At 40.1% G+C, this 15,654-nt stretch overlaps 1 protein-coding gene across 3 annotated transcripts; it reads left to right on the forward strand.

Moving 5' to 3' along the window:
- The first annotated feature begins 224 nt into the window (after positions 1–224).
- On the forward strand, positions 225–5,356 carry MBL2 (mannose binding lectin 2). 3 transcript variants are annotated; one of them, XM_005565842.4, is made up of 5 exons: positions 225–325; positions 1,345–1,540; positions 2,200–2,316; positions 3,678–3,746; positions 4,503–5,356. In XM_005565842.4, the coding sequence occupies exons 1-5, from the start codon at positions 314–316 to the stop codon at positions 4,874–4,876; spliced, it is 768 nt and encodes a 255-aa protein (XP_005565899.1). In that variant the 5' UTR covers positions 225–313; the 3' UTR covers positions 4,877–5,356. The 3 variants fall into 3 exon arrangements, with proteins under 3 accessions (XP_005565899.1, XP_065377164.1, XP_005565900.1); XM_065521092.1 differs by having other exon boundaries at positions 225–302; positions 1,344–1,540; XM_005565843.4 differs by having other exon boundaries at positions 225–255.
- The last annotated feature ends 10,298 nt before the right edge of the window (positions 5,357–15,654 follow it).

The following is a 15,654-nucleotide window of genomic DNA, read 5'->3' on the forward strand; positions in this document are numbered from 1 at the left end:
AAGAGAAATTTTACTGTATTGAAGCACACAGCTGCCGAGCACTGTGCTGGAGGCTCCTAAATTTCTCCTAGTCCCGAGAAGAGTTGTTTATTAATCTGGAGTTGAAGGCCAGGCCCGGGCTATCCTTGTTCACAAGGTTGATTGGGCCCTACATTGCTGAGCCTAGCCTCCTCCCTCAATCTGAGGCATCTGCCAGAGCCCCAGGCTAGAGGGCCAGCATCCTTGTCATTGAGTCCCTGCTCTGCAGAAACACCAGTACGTTATTTCTGGTGAATAAATCTGGGTTCCCGGATCAAGGGTTTGGGGAGTTGACATGGCCCTGGAGGTACGGAGGAGTCTTTCTAGGGGTGGGGGAAGTGGGATGAAAGGCAGAAATCAGGTTGAGGATGTTTCTTTTTATGCTTCTGCTGGAGCACCTGTGACTTTCCTCAATTATCTGTTCATCTGCAGTGGAAACTATCTTTGTTTCCAAAGGGAGCCTCGAGGACCTAGACCTATGGGGCTGGGCTGCTGAGGATTCTTAGTGGGGTAATAGCTGGAAGAAAGCTCTGAAGAACAAATGAAAGGTTAAGATTGAGAAATGGGAGGGGGATTCAAGGCAAGTTGTCTAATTGCCAGTGGTTTTGACTCACAGAACGGGGGAGTTCCTGCCAGAAAGTAGAGAGGGATTTAGCACTCTGCCAGGTCCAACATAGTAAGAAATTTTCAGAGAAAATGCTTACCCAGGCAAACCTGTCTAAAACACCAAGGGGAAGCAAACTCAAGTTAATTCTGGGCTGGGCTGGTGACTAAGATTGAGGTTGATCTGAGGTTGAGACCTTCCTCATTGGATCACCAACCTGTAGCCTAGGGCCTGCCACTGAGTAAATGATAGTTAACAGGCCCTGGAGAGGAATCAGCTGCCCAGATACAAAGATAGGATTCAGGTGGCAGATGGACTCAAAGGGGATGTGGAGAGAAAGAGGAAGCTCCTACAGACACCTGGGTTTCCACGCATTCTTATTCCCTAAGCTAATGGGCATGAGCGAGGTGTCAATGCACAGTCCCATTTGTTCTCACTGCCATGGAAAGTATGTTTATAGTCTTTCAGCGGCAACACCAGGGGCCTAGGCACAGAAGAACCCCTCCTTAGGATCCCCACTGCTCATCACAGTGCCTACCTTTGTTAAAGTACTAGTCACGCAATGTCACAAGGATGTTTACTTTTCCAAATCCCCAACTAGAGTCCAGGGATGGGTCATCTATTTCTATATAGCCTGTACCCAGGTTGTAGAACAGAGGGCATGTTCAATACATATATGTTGATTAACTGAGATAATCTTCCCTGATTTTTCTCACACCAAGGGGAGGACCATGTCCCTGTTTCCATCACTCACTCTCCTTCTCCTGAGTGTGGTGGCAACATCTTACTCAGAAACTGTGACCTGTGAGGATTCCCAAAAGATTTGCCCTGCGGTGATTGCCTGTAACTCCCCAGGCATCAACGGCTTCCCAGGCAAAGATGGGCGTGATGGCACCAAGGGAGAAAAGGGGGAACCAGGTACAGTTTGGGCTGTTCTGTCTCTGCAATTCTTTACCTTCTAGAGAAAACTGCCTGGGGGTATGAGGAGACTGATGTCCTATTTGAGTATATTTTTCTCAACTATACTGTAACTCAAAACAGAGATTCAGCTCTCATTCTCTGGCATCTCAGACTTCCACACAGCAGTTTGTGACTAACAGTTGTCTTGCCTGCCCAGAAAAGCGGCCCACAGGTCAGGCCATCGCATGGGACACAGGATGAATTTTTCTTCTCTGGGTCATAGTTATTGTCATGTCAGACCCCTATTCACTTCAATAGGGATGGCACCAGGTTCAAGAGGCCAAAGTAGAGACCTGGAGCCAGCAAACATAGGTTTTACTGGGGGAATCTATTTACAGGGAGATCCAGCAGCAGTGGGCCGGACAGGAGAACCACAACTATTTGTAAAAAACATGCAGTTAATTTTCACTTTGCACCCTCCCTGCAGCAACCTCCATATGGCAACTCTATTTCTTAAGTTATTGCTCTCAGGTGCATACCATACAGTTATTGAGAGCAGTGGTCAGAAAGGTCAGTCCTGCGTCAAGGTCTCCTTTCTCCTGAGAAGGGACTGGGCATCCAACCCTTGAAGAGAAAGAACATAGATATTAAGTCACATTTCCTTTTTCTTCCAACAGGCCAAGGGCTCAGAGGTTTACAGGGCCCTCCTGGAAAGTTGGGGCCTCCAGGAAATCCAGGGTCTTCTGGGTCACCAGGACCAAAGGGCCAAAAAGGAGACCCTGGAGAGAGTCCAGGTAAGGACTCCAGCAAGGTCCGAGCTGAATGCACCCAGGGTTCTGAGACCTTGAGTACCTGGTGTGCCCCTTCTCCTGTTCCTTCAAAGGAAGATACCCAAATTTGCTTTCTGACCCAGTGCCCTCAGCCCTCTTTTCATTCTTAGAGCCTTAGGGAATTCCTATAAGTGCCTGAGTACAGACTTACAAACTTTTCAAGACAACTCCCTCATCAGGCACTCCCTGTAGGAGCTGAGCCTGGGTTCTCCATCAGTTGAAATAGTTCAATGTGAGGCCCTGGTCCTAGAGGGAAAAAATAGACCATTTAAGTGTGGGCTTATTATGTCTACTTTTACAAAAGCATGTAACCATGGTATGTCATATTTTACTTCATAAGAAACCAAGCCAAAGCTTAATAGCTTAAAAACATAGCCGTCAATTTAAATCACAAGTCTGTGGGTCAGCCATGTGATTTGTCTGCTGGTTTAAGCTGGGCTCACTCATATATGTCTGTGGTCAGCTGATGGCCAGTAGTCTCACTCATGTGTCTGGCTGTTGTTTGAATGTTAGCTGGAGTGATGAGGGTAATTGAACCACATCTCTCATCATCCAACAGGCTAGCCAGGGCTTCTTCACATAGCAGTGACTACAGGATTCCCAAGAGTAGAAATAAGAAAGGCTTTAGGCTTCTTGAAGACTCAGAGCACATTATCATTTCTGCCAGACTGTATTGGTCAAAACAAGTCACAAGGCCAGCCCAGATTCAACGAGTACTGAAATAGACTCGTGTCTAAATGAGAGGAGCTACACCCTATTGAGGCCATTTTTGCCATCTACTACAACAAGTGGTTTGCTCTTGCCCTCCCCACTTGGATAATGGGCAACTCACAAAAACCTTGGTTTCCTGACTAATAGAACAAACCTGGGAAAAACAAAAACAAAATAAAAGACAACAAAAGCAAAACCTCTCCAAAGACAAAAACCCTGTAATCTTTTTAGTCACTCTTCACCAGGTCATAATAGACTAATGCCTCAAGAGATTTCTTTTTAGTTTTGATAGAACAATTTGTTTGGAAAGAAATAATCTGTGAAGAACCTGGCCTATGGATTGCTAAGTAATCAGGGAGTATATGTGTGCATGTGATATGTACGTGTACTTTGGGATACAGTAAACAGACAAAGAGTGACGTTTGGGGTTGGATGAAAATAGAGATTTTTCATTCTTTTGACTTTTAAGTATTTTTTATTTTCCTTTGAAGTGTAAACATCAATGTAAAATAAGCTTCTTTTTCAATTTGAAAAAGATACTCTACTCTCGTGTATATGCACAGTTCCGAGGTTCCTTCTCAACAATGCTTCTTTACTTTGTTCTAATTTTCTAGATTGTGAGAGTAGCCTGGCTGCCTCAGAAAGAAAAGCTCTGCAAACAGAAATGGCTCGTATCAAAAAATGTAAGCCTTTTCTCTTACTCTCCAGGCAGCTTGAAATTTGGGAAAAATAGAATGCTACAAATATTTATAGAATGCAAAAAATATTTATTGAATGCATATAATTTTCTGTACCCTGATGGGCATTTCTCATATTCTGACCTCATGGAATTCTCACAACATTTTGGTAGAAATGGGGGCAAAGGGAAGTTAAATTACTTGCTCAAATGCACAGAGCTAATAAATGGCAGGGGTGCTTTATAGATGGAAGTCAGTCTAACTCGAGAGACCCTAATATTTTACCCTCTGATATTGCTCACTGAAAATGGGACTTATATCCCTTTGTTGCACTGGTATTGAGACCTGGACATGGGGTCTAACCTGCCTCGGGCAAATATTTTCAGACATTTTTTGTTTGGTCTCAAGTTAATAATTTATAATTTGGAAGTCCAAATTATATATCTTTTAGAATTCTGATCTGAAAGCACAGAGAGGCCTTTGTAGCAGTCTGTCTGTTCACATTTGGGTTGCCATATTTAACAAAGAAAAAGACAAAGCACCAATTAAATTGGATTTCAGCTTAAAAACATTCTTAGTATAAATATGTCTGAAAAATTATATAGGAGATATACTAAAATATTCATTGTTTGTCTGAAATTCAAGTTTAACTGGACATGCTATATTTTATCTGGCAACTCTACTCTAGAAGACTTTTTCTTGAGAAATACCTTGAGTTGGGCTTAAGGATAAGCCAATTTCACCCACTTTTTCACATTTTAGGGCTGACCTTCTCTCTGGGCAGACAAGTTGGGAACAAGTTCTTCCTGACTAATGGTGAAATGATGACCTTTGACAAAGTGAAGGCCCTGTGTGCCGAGTTTCAGGCCTCTGTGGCCACCCCCAGGAATGCTGCAGAGAACAGAGCCATCCAGAATCTCATCAAGGAGGAAGCCTTCCTGGGCATCACTGATGAGAACACAGAAGGGGAGTTTGTAGATCTGACAGGAAATAAACTGACCTACACAAACTGGAACGATGGTGAGCCCAACAATGCTGGTTCTAATGAAGACTGTGTATTGTTACTGAAAAATGGCAAGTGGAATGACATCCCCTGCTCCTCTTCCCATCTGGCCCTCTGCGAGTTCCCTATCTGAAGGGTCACATCACTCAGGCCCTCCTTGTCTTTTTACTGCAACCCGCAGGCCCACAGTCTGCTTGAAAAGATAAATTATATCAATTTCCCCTTATCCAGTATTGTTTCTTTTGTGGCAGTCACTAAAAATGATCACTAACAGCACCAACAAAGTAATAATAATAGTAGTAGTAGTTAGTAGCAGCAGTAGTAGTCATGCTAATTATATAACAATATATTTTTAATATATACCACAAGACCCTATCTTTTGCATCCTACGTTAATTATCTAGTTTAACTAAGCTGCAATACTTTCAGTAGCATTAACTTGCTGCAATATGAACATAAGATGGATTTATTTTTCCATTTACAACAAACACCTGTGCTCTGTTGAGCCTTCCTTTCTCTTTGGGTAGAGGGCTCCCCTAATGACATCACCACAATTTAATACCATAGCTTTTTAACAAGTTTCAGGTATTAATAAAATCTATTTTGTAACTTTATGAACTCTGTTTTCTTTTTAATGAGATATTAAACCATGTAAAGAACATAAGTAACAAATCTCAAGCAAACAGATTCACAAATTCTCACTCACATACATAACTATATACTCACTTTCTAGATTAAAATATGGGATGTTTTTGACTTCCTAGAAGCCCCTTTATAAGTCCTTCTAGTGTTAACTTCTAGGAAAATACTGTTCTGACCTCCATGACTGCCCAGTAATTTTGTCTGTTTATAAACATTGTGTAGTTGGAATCATACTGTGTGTAATGTTGTCTGTCTTGTTTACTCAGAATTCAATCTGTGAGATTCATTCATGTCATATGTACAGAAGTTTCATCCTTTTCACTGCCATGTAGGGTTCCCTTATATTAATATTCCTCAGTTCATCCATTCTATTGTTAATAGGCATTTAAGTGGCTTCCAATTTTTGGCCATGAAGAAGAGAATCCACGAACATTCCTGGACTTGTCTTCTGGTGGACATGGTGCATGAATTTACCTATCCAGGAGTGGAACTAGTAGAGAATGAGGAAAGCATGTATTTAGTTTCAGTAGATACTGCTGGTTTTCCTAAGTGATTGTATGAATTTATGCTCCTACCAGCAATGTGTGGCAGTCCTAGATGCTCTATGTGCTTGTAAAAAGTCAATGTTTTCAGTTCTCTTAATTTTAATTATTACTGTGGATATAAAGTGATATTTCTCCATGGTTTTAATCTGTATTTCCTCAACATGTAATAAGGTTGAACACTTTTTTATCTGCTGATTGGGTACTTGGGTATCTTCTTTTATGAAGTACCCATTCACGTCTTTTGTATTTTGTTTAAATTACTTAGCCAATATTTTTCTTACTGACTTTTAAGCTATTTTTACATTCTGAATATGTCCTTTGTAATGTGTATTACAAATATTTTGCTAGTTTTTGACTTGCTCCTAATGTTGAATTTTTATGAACAAAATTTCCTAATTTTGAGAAAGTCTTATTTATTCATATTTTCTTCCAAAATTAGTGCTTTTTGTGTCATGTTTAAGAAATTTTTGCCCATCCCAAAATCATGAAGATATTTTTCCATTTTTTTCTAATAGTTTTATTAATAAACATTCTATCTATTCCTGGTAGAATAGGTATCCACTTGATACAGCACTATTTGTGGAAAGACCATTTTTCCTCCATTGAATTAGGGTGGTGCATTTTTGTAAGTTAGGTAACTGTATGTGTGTGTGTCTGTTTCTGGGCTGTCTATTCTACTAGTCTATTTGTTGATGCTTGTGTCAAACAGTACCCTGTTTTAATTACTGTACATTTATAATTGTAATTATAGTCCAGCTTTGTTCTTCTTCAAGTCAAGATTTCCATATAAATATTAGAAACAGCTTCTCAATTTCTGCAAAAGCTTGATGAGGTTTCCATTGGGACCACACTGACTCGATGAATCAACTTATGCAGAACTGACAACTTACTACTGAATCTCTAATCGATGTTCATCATGTATCTCTTCATTTAACTAGAATTTATTTAACTTTATTAATATGTTTTGGCATTTTTAGTTTAAAAACCTTATATATCTTGTTTTGGTGGTTTTAGGGATTTTAAAAATATATTTTTAATATTTTTTCTTTTCTATTGTTGTAGACAGAAATACAGTTAAGTGTTGTATGTAGTCTTACGATGTTTAGTAACTTCAATAAGTTTATTTCTTAACTCTAGTAATTTGTAGATTCTTCTGGATTTTGTATGTGCATAGTCTTGTAAGCTGAAAATATGGCAATACTTATTTCTTCCCAATTGCTTTACTTTTTTTCTTACCTTATTGCACTGGTTAGCAACCCCAATACAGAGACCTCCAGAACAGGCATAGACTCCTGAAAGACAATATAATGAAGTGCTCCAGTCAGGCCTATCTAAACTGGATTCACAGCTCTGTCACTTAATTGCTACATGATCTGGAGCCAGTTACTTAAACACTCTGTGTTTCAGCCATGTATTTGCAGCTGGGAGAAAATAATGATTCCTATTTCATGAAAATTGTGGGGACAATGAAATAAGTTAACACCTTTAAAGTGTGTAGTAAAGTATCAGGATACTATATTTTAGGTCTTAATACACACAGTCATGCCACTAGATATAAGCTTTTTAATGAGATAATGTGATATTATAAATAACATGCATTGATTTTTACAAATTAAGTCAACCTTACTTTGATGGAATAAACTCCATTTAATCACATTTAATCTTGTGTATATATTATTGGAGTGGAGTTATTAATAGTTTGTTTAGCACATTTGCACCTATGTTCATGAGAGATACCGGCTTTTTTTCCCCTTCTTAATGCACTTGCTAGGTTTTGGTGTCAAGGTTATGTAAGCCTCATTAAAATGAGCTGTGATGTGCCCTCATGCTCCCATTATCTAAAATAATTTGTGTAAAATTATACTTTAATGTTAGATAAATTCACCAGTGAAGCCATCTTGGAATGGTGTTTTCTATTGGGAAATGATTTTAATTTCAGATTTAATTTCTCATGATCTAAACTTATTCATGTTTTCTGTCTTTTGTTCAGTTTCAGTGAGTTATATTTTTCAATGAATGTGTCAATTTCCTCTGAATATATATGTATTGCCATAAAATTGTTAAAATACCTTCATATTTCTTTTCAATATAAGTAGGATCTATAGCAGTGCCTATGTATCTGTTATAATTATTTGTATTTTATCTCTTTTTTTCTTTTTTTTTTTTTTGAGACGGAGTCTCACTCTGTCACCTAGGCAGGAGTGGCTGGAGTGCAGTGGCACGATCTTGGCTCACTGCAACCTCTGCCTCCTGGGTTTAAGAGATTTTCCTGCCTCAGCCTCCCAAGTAGCTGAGATTACAGATGCCCACCACCATGCCCAGCTAATTTCTGTATTTTTAAGTGGAGACAAGTTTCCACCATGTTGGCTAGGCTGGTCTCAAACTCCTGACCTGAGGTGATCTGCCTGCCTCAACCTCCCAAAGTGCTGGGATTACAGGCGTGAGCCACTGTGCTTGGCCTGTCTCTTTTTTTCTTAATCAATCTTGCAAAGGATTTGTCAATTTTATTAATTTTTTCCAAAAGCTTCTTTTTGGTGTTTTCTCTGCTAACCTCTATGATTACATGTATTTATATCTGTTCCTATATTTATCATTTTCTTGTATCGATCTTCCGTGGGTTTAATTTGCCATTCTTTTTCTAGCTTCTTTTAATTGACATTTAGAGAACTGATTTTCTTCCTTCCTTCTTTGCTAATACAATCATTTAAAGTTATAATTTGTATTTAAGAACTATTTCAGTTGCATACCACATGTTTGGATGTGTATCTTTTGTCACCAATTCAAAATATGTTTTTCATATCCAATTCAAATTATTTTATAATTATCATTGTGACTTCTTTGACTTATGGTTTATTTATAAGTGTATTGTTTAATTCCTAAATATTTGAGCATTTTAAAAAGCTATATTCCTGTAAGTGATTTCTAGTTTAATTCCACTGTATCCAGAAATATACTTTTCTATGAGTTCAATCTTTGGAAATTTGTTAAGATTTTATGATCTAGGTTATGATTTAGAATGGTAAATGTATTATGTGCACTAGAAATAATGTGGTTTTTACAGTTGATTAGTATATCATTAGGTCTTGTTCATATTTTCTATATTCTCACTAATATTTTGCCCTTTTGGAAGGAAATAACAAAGATCAGAACAGAAATGAATGATATAGAGAGTAGAAAAGCAAATAGGTCAATGAAACTCAAAATTAATTTTTGTGAAATGATACAATTTCCAAACTTTAGCTAAAATAAGAAAAATACAGAGAAGACTCAAAATCAGAAAAAAGAGAGGAGACATGATAACTGATAACATACAAGTACAAAGGATCATAAGAGCTACATTCCTTTCTGTTACATTGTTTTCTATTTACATTCTGGCTATCTCTTGCTAGCTCACTCTCTTAAAGTTTTATTTCATAAGAGCTAAAAAAATCTAGGTTTAAAATGTACAGATATACTTTGTAACTTAGCATTAGGCAAAATTGTCTTAGAGAACTCAATTATTATTCAAGTAAAAATGATAAATTGAATTTCATCAAAATTAAAGATTAACTCAGTTTGTTAAACATTAGGAAGACAGGCAAACCATGACTGGGAGAAAAAATATTTGCAAATATTGGCCTGTATCTGTCAAAGGATACAAAGGATACAGAAACTGCTATAAGCCAGTAATAAAAGACAAAACTGGGAAGGGATGGCCAGGGACGAGAGGAGAAAGGAAACACATGACAGACCACCTTCAATGTCCTTGATCAGGCATTCCCATTCCTTAATGTGTACTAAATAGTGTTGCAAAAAAAAAAAAAAAAAAAAATCTATGCAAGTCCTAACCACCAAGACTTATGACGGCACCCTTATATGGAATTAGGGTCTTTATAGTTATGATAAAGACAAGATGAGGCCACACTAGATTCGAGCTGGCCCTAATCCACTGACTGGTATCCTTATAAGAAGAGGGAAATTTGGACACACAGTTACACAAGGAGAATGCTGTGTGATGAAGGAGGCAGAGATTGGAGTGACACATCTTTAAGACAAAGAATGCCAAAGATTGTGGACAATACTGGTATCAGAAACTTCCGCCAGCTTCTTCTGAAACATCTGCCTACAAACTTGGTTTCTACTAAAATCTTCCGTTCCATGAGAAAACACAGAATATGATGAACCATTCAGCCAGGAAACTGCTGCTAATTCCTCAGGGCTGTTTACCTACAATGGCCTATATCAGAAGCTGGGAGTGAGGTATAGAAGAATATTCCTCAGAGCCTCCAGTAGGAACCAACCCTGGTGACACCTTGATCTCAGACTTCTAGCCTCCAGCACTGTGTGAGAATAAATTTATGTTGTTTTAAGTCACCCAGTTTGTGGTAGTTTATTATGGAAGCCCTAGAAAATGAATACACTTAGCAACAGGGACTCCTGTTGTGTATACTACAGTAGACTGAATTGTTCCCTAGAAAACATCCTTCTGAGCTTCAGTTTTATGAGAGGGAAGACAAAAACAGAGAGAGAGAGAGAGAGAGAGAATGAATGAATGAATGAATGAATGAATGAATGAATGAATGAATTGAGATATTCTCATGTGCTTGCCAGGACCTCCATAAAAAGTCACTCCTGGGTCTGGGCTCACATCCCCACTGGGGGATTCATGACGAGGGACTGGGCTACTGTGGTGTGTGTGATTCAAGGACTGGGGCCTGCCTGCACTCATGAGAATAATGATGGCTTCGATGTTGACCTCACAGGAAGGTGTCTTCACAGTACTGAAGGCCAATCTGGGCAAGGAGCTGCAGGCCACCCTCAGGAAGACACCAGGCTTTTAGCTAAGGGTGAGGGGGAACTTTGGGGCCCAGCGAGCCCATGTAACCCACAGCAGGACTTTGTCACTGCAACCTAAGTGAGTATCGGGGAGCTGGCTGGGAGAGGACCAGGAGTGAGCTAGGTATGTGCACAGGTTGGGTGCCATGTGATTTAAATCTTTACAGGAGAATCAGTGGAATAAGAGGTGAAGAAAAACTTGTAGAAGGGGTTTCTGAGTACCTGTTATGTGCCACTTAGAAACTTTGCACCATGACCTCATAAAACATCATTTTACAAATGAGGAAAAGAGAACCTAAGATGTTGGGATACTTGCAGCAAGCTCACAGTTCATGTGAGGTAGCTTTAGAAAGTTGAAAATTCACAACTATCTCACTCCAAACTCATGGCATCAAGCATATTCTCCATGTGTTAATCCATACTCCAGGTCATAAATAGGTTCAAGCCATTCCTCTTGTTCTTCTCTCCCAGTTTCTGGCCAGTGTTATGTAACCTAGCTTTTACTTTCAGACTTGTCTCCCCTTAACATCCCACCTGATGAGGCATCACTTACAGACGAAACTACCGAGGACAGTCAAAAGAAGAAACAAGGACAGGAAACCACTTTCACAATGAAGGACAGAATTATACATAAAAAAAGATGATGAGGCAGTACCATACCCCTCCTTACACACACACAAGCACGCATACCACAAACACCCAAGAGACACACAAAATAAACACTTATACAGCAAACATACAAACACTTATAGATGCATAGAAGCCAGACTCTACTCAAAGGTCTGACTGTGATCCCTCTCTTCTCCAGCTCTGACCTTGCAGGAATCCATCATCACAGAGGGAAATAGGGCCTTTGCTAGCAACAGGCAGTCATTTGGCCGCCCATTGAGAACTCTGTGTCCATGAGTCCATCACCACCCTCATGGACCTGAAGAACACAGGCCTAGTATGTCTCATGAGGAAAGTAACACACCTACCTGGGCCTAAGGGAGGCCCCAGACCCAGGAAATTCCCCTACCTGAATGAGACCCCTGTAACTGTACATTTGCTACCCAGAAGGGCCTGATGGATGAGACAGAGGAAAGTGCGGGGAGATGAACCGGATGGGAAATGGAATAACATAAACTTTGTGCAGTCCTATCTCACTATGTGAGTTCTGCATGCATCAACAGGAAAGTCAGGAAGATTAATGCTTGATCAGGAAAAGGGATTGCTCCCTTAGAGCACCCTTCTGGGCACCAATATCTGAATAGTAATGGTTAGTTTGGGCTTACCAGTTTGACCAATTTTATATGAAAAGTACTGTTAGCTGAAAGGTAACCTCTAATGATACATTCATATTCTAATCTCTAGGACCTGTGAATATTACTTTACAGGGAAAAATAGTGCATACTATCTTATACGTTATATGATTGAGGATCTTGAGAGGAGGAATTACCCTGGATTATTTGGTTGGGCTCTTTTTTAGCCATTTCAGTTTGCTATAACAAAGTATTGTAGACTGGGTGACTTATAAATAGCAAATTTATTTCTCACAGTCCTGGAAGATGTAAGTCCAAGATCAGCATGCTAGCATGGCCAGGTTCTGGTGAGGTTCTGGACCTCTTCCGGGTTCTAGACAGCTGACTGCTCCTTGTGTTCCCACATGGTAGAAAGAGACTGATAGAGCTCTCTGGAGTCACAGACTCCAATAATGGCACAGACCCTATTTAGCAGGGCTCCACCCTCATGACCTAATCACCTCCAAAGGCCACAACTTCTAATACCATCATATTGAGGGTTAAGATTTCAAGATAGGAATTTTGAGAGGACACAAACATTCAGTCCATTGCAGGCCCTAAATAAAATCACATGTATCAAGATGGGCAGGGGAGTTTGGAGACAGATGTCCAGAAGAAGAAGAGGAAGGAATGAGGAAGCAGAGATTGAAGCAATGCAGCCACAAGCAAAGAAACATCTGCAAACACTGAAGGAAGTAAAAAGAAAGCCGAGGCTGAAAGAGGCAAGAAAAAGATTCTCCCCTAGAGTGTCTGAAGGGAGTGTAGCACTGCCAATACTTTGATTTCAGACTTCTGGACTCCAGAAACTGGAGCAAATGAATTTCTGTTGTTTTAATCCACCTAGCTTGTGTTAATGTACTACAGCCATCCTAGGAAACTAAAACAAGTATGCATGGAGGTTTTTCCTCAAGACTCATGAAAAACCACAGGCTCCTGAAGGAGTCATGAACCTGTCATTTGGACAATCTCTATGCTGTGGCCACCACCAACAGTAACACCCTTCTCCTGTAAAGGGTGTCTGCAGGTAATGAGGCAAACTCCAGTCACTCCTCTTTCAGGATTCATGGGGTCACCTTTTCATGGAGAATGAAGAATGTCTTGAACTCATGAGCAACAGAATTCTGTCATTCCTGGAGGCCCCTGAAAGGCTGATTCTTCTCTGTGTCCTTTGATATATTTGTCCCACTCCTGTCTGCTCTAAGACGTGGTCTTTTTTAGTGCTGGCCCCTTAAACTCTGCAGCTGTGGATGTCCATGCCCAATTCTAAGTCTTTCGTAACAGCATCCTTATCAACTACACGCACCAAGAGTCTGTTTCCCATTCTTGTCTGCAATCAGTTTATTCCAACCTCCCTCCCACCAAGAGTGGCTTCTCTCCCCACATTTGTTAACCCAGGATCTCAGTGGGTCTCTCTGCTCCTATCCATGATGTGGTCTGTGTCAGAAGTCTCAGCTGGAGAGTGGCCATGGGAAGAATGACAGGAAGTACTCATGAATGATGAGATAACTTGTGGAGTGGGGCTGGAAATGGATATATGAGCCCTGTCCCACACACACACATTCACAACCACACACACACACCCCTCCCACACTACATATGGCAGATAGATAGTCCAGTTGAAGCTTCTTGCATAATATTAAGCTCCCCTTCCTGCTTCTGACCCCTCACATTAGAAGGAATATTTTAGAATGCAACCACTAGCAGCAGAGGCAAGGCACAATTTCCAGTACATCCCAAAGCTGACACCCAGGCAATGACGCTGTGGAGAGTGGAGTATCCTGCCTCTGGGTGCTGAGCTCCCTGACGCTGTCAGCATGCAGGAGGTTCAGGAGCATCTTCTACGTGACAGCTACATAGCAGTGGATGTTTCTACTTGGCAAAATTAAAGACAATTTTATTTCAATCAAAATCTTACATGGAACACAAATACACAGAAGAGGTTAAAGAACAATTTTATCAAAAAGTAATTGTTTAATTCAAATTTATTCCCTTACATGAGACAGAGTGCTCTAATAAACATAAAAGTTTTGAAAATCCAGTCATTGATGATAACTATAGTCTCATGTAAACCCCAGAATTCAGTTTACCTTTTCATATCGAGTTTGGGTTGCGTTTAGAATACTGAGTGACGTGCGTATATGCTTACAAATGACAGCCAGGTACAATGTGCACTCTGCCATCTTCTTAGTACAACTATGCATTTAGACTCGTCATAGGCCACACTTAGTCCTGGATTTAGAAGGATAGAAAGATAGGAAAAGGAACACAGCCTGCCATCAGGACAGCACCAAACATTGTTCTGCAGTGAGAGGAGGCCTGACAGGAGTCACACAGCAGTCTAGGGGCTGCTCTCTGCCCCTCCAGGGAGACTTCAGGTGTGACCGAGTTAGACCTACACAAGTAGGTACAGTAATGGGTGAGAACTGACCCTGGCTTGAAAGCCCCTTATTCCTGATAGGAGCCAATATACGTTATGGCAATAGCTCCATAGGCAAAGTTTCCAGGTCTCCACAAGGGACATATGTGACACAAGAAGCACCGCACTTCAGAAAGTCCAAAACTGTGGTTCAGAAACTGATATTTTTATTCCATTCTGTCCTCCCAGTTTGAAGTAGTTCATGATCCGATCACAGGTCATTTCTGTAAGCAATATTGCTCATTAACACTGCTGGATTTCCACCCTGATCAGGGTTCCAGGCAAACAGAACTAGAAAGTTAACCCAAGGTCAAATTTCATAAATGGGAGAAAGGGTTTTGCTAACACTTTATTCACACAGTGTCATTTCCAAAACTCTTCTGTATCAAGCTATTCTACAAAAGAACAATCCAAGCTTACAATAAATTGAAAATGACATATGACACAATATAAACATGCTTCTAATGTTATGGTTTCACTTGACTATTAGGATCATGACAAATACAGGCACTGGCAAGCATGGAATGGACTTTCCACAACCTTGTGTAGTATTTAAGTGAGCTCAGCCTGAGTTCATAGTACTGAACTGACTTGAACCACAGATAGGGAATGGAATTTACCATGCTGAATTTATAAAGTCACCAGTGTAATGATGAACTTTCTGGTACCCTTTTTTGAAAATTGAAGTGCACGGATAAATCTGTGGGGACAATTTTGTTCTCCTCACCTCATTTCTTTCTGGAACCAGACAACAGTACTTCTTGAACTTCCTAGGACCATGTAACCCTTGAGCCAATCATCGTGTCACTGCCCCTCACTATCCTCTTGTCCTCACTTTCCTCCTGCACACTTAGGTGGCAAGGCTAATTATTATAATCACTCTTTTGCAATTTCCACTTCCTTTAATAATTCCCTCCCTCTTTTAAGTGTCTTGGGGGACAACAATTTCAACCATGTCAAAATTCTACTCTCCATTTACTCTTTACCCGCGCCTGCAAAGCTGACCTTGGTTGTAGAAAAATATACAATCATGATGCCTCTCTCCCTGTAAATTAATGACTTCTAACATCAAGTAACCCCAAGTGCCACCCAGTAATCCTGCTGCATTTTCTCTCCCTTACTCTGCCATGCCTCCAGATACTAACTAACTTTAAACCTTATCCTCTTTTCTTAAGCCTGCCACACTTTCCAGTCTTTACTCTTGCCTAAAGATC

Source organism: Macaca fascicularis, chromosome 9 (assembly GCF_037993035.2).
Source record: "Macaca fascicularis isolate 582-1 chromosome 9, T2T-MFA8v1.1".
In the NCBI taxonomy this organism is placed as follows: Eukaryota; Metazoa; Chordata; class Mammalia; order Primates; family Cercopithecidae; genus Macaca; species Macaca fascicularis.

Bases quoted from the DNA above. Each gene is read 5' to 3' on its own strand.
- MBL2 (XM_005565842.4), top strand. The intron at 1,541-2,199 runs GTACAGTTTGGG...TTCTTCCAACAG, and splicing joins GGGAGAAAAGGGGGAACCAG to GCCAAGGGCTCAGAGGTTTA. The intron at 2,317-3,677 runs GTAAGGACTCCA...CTAATTTTCTAG, and splicing joins AGACCCTGGAGAGAGTCCAG to ATTGTGAGAGTAGCCTGGCT.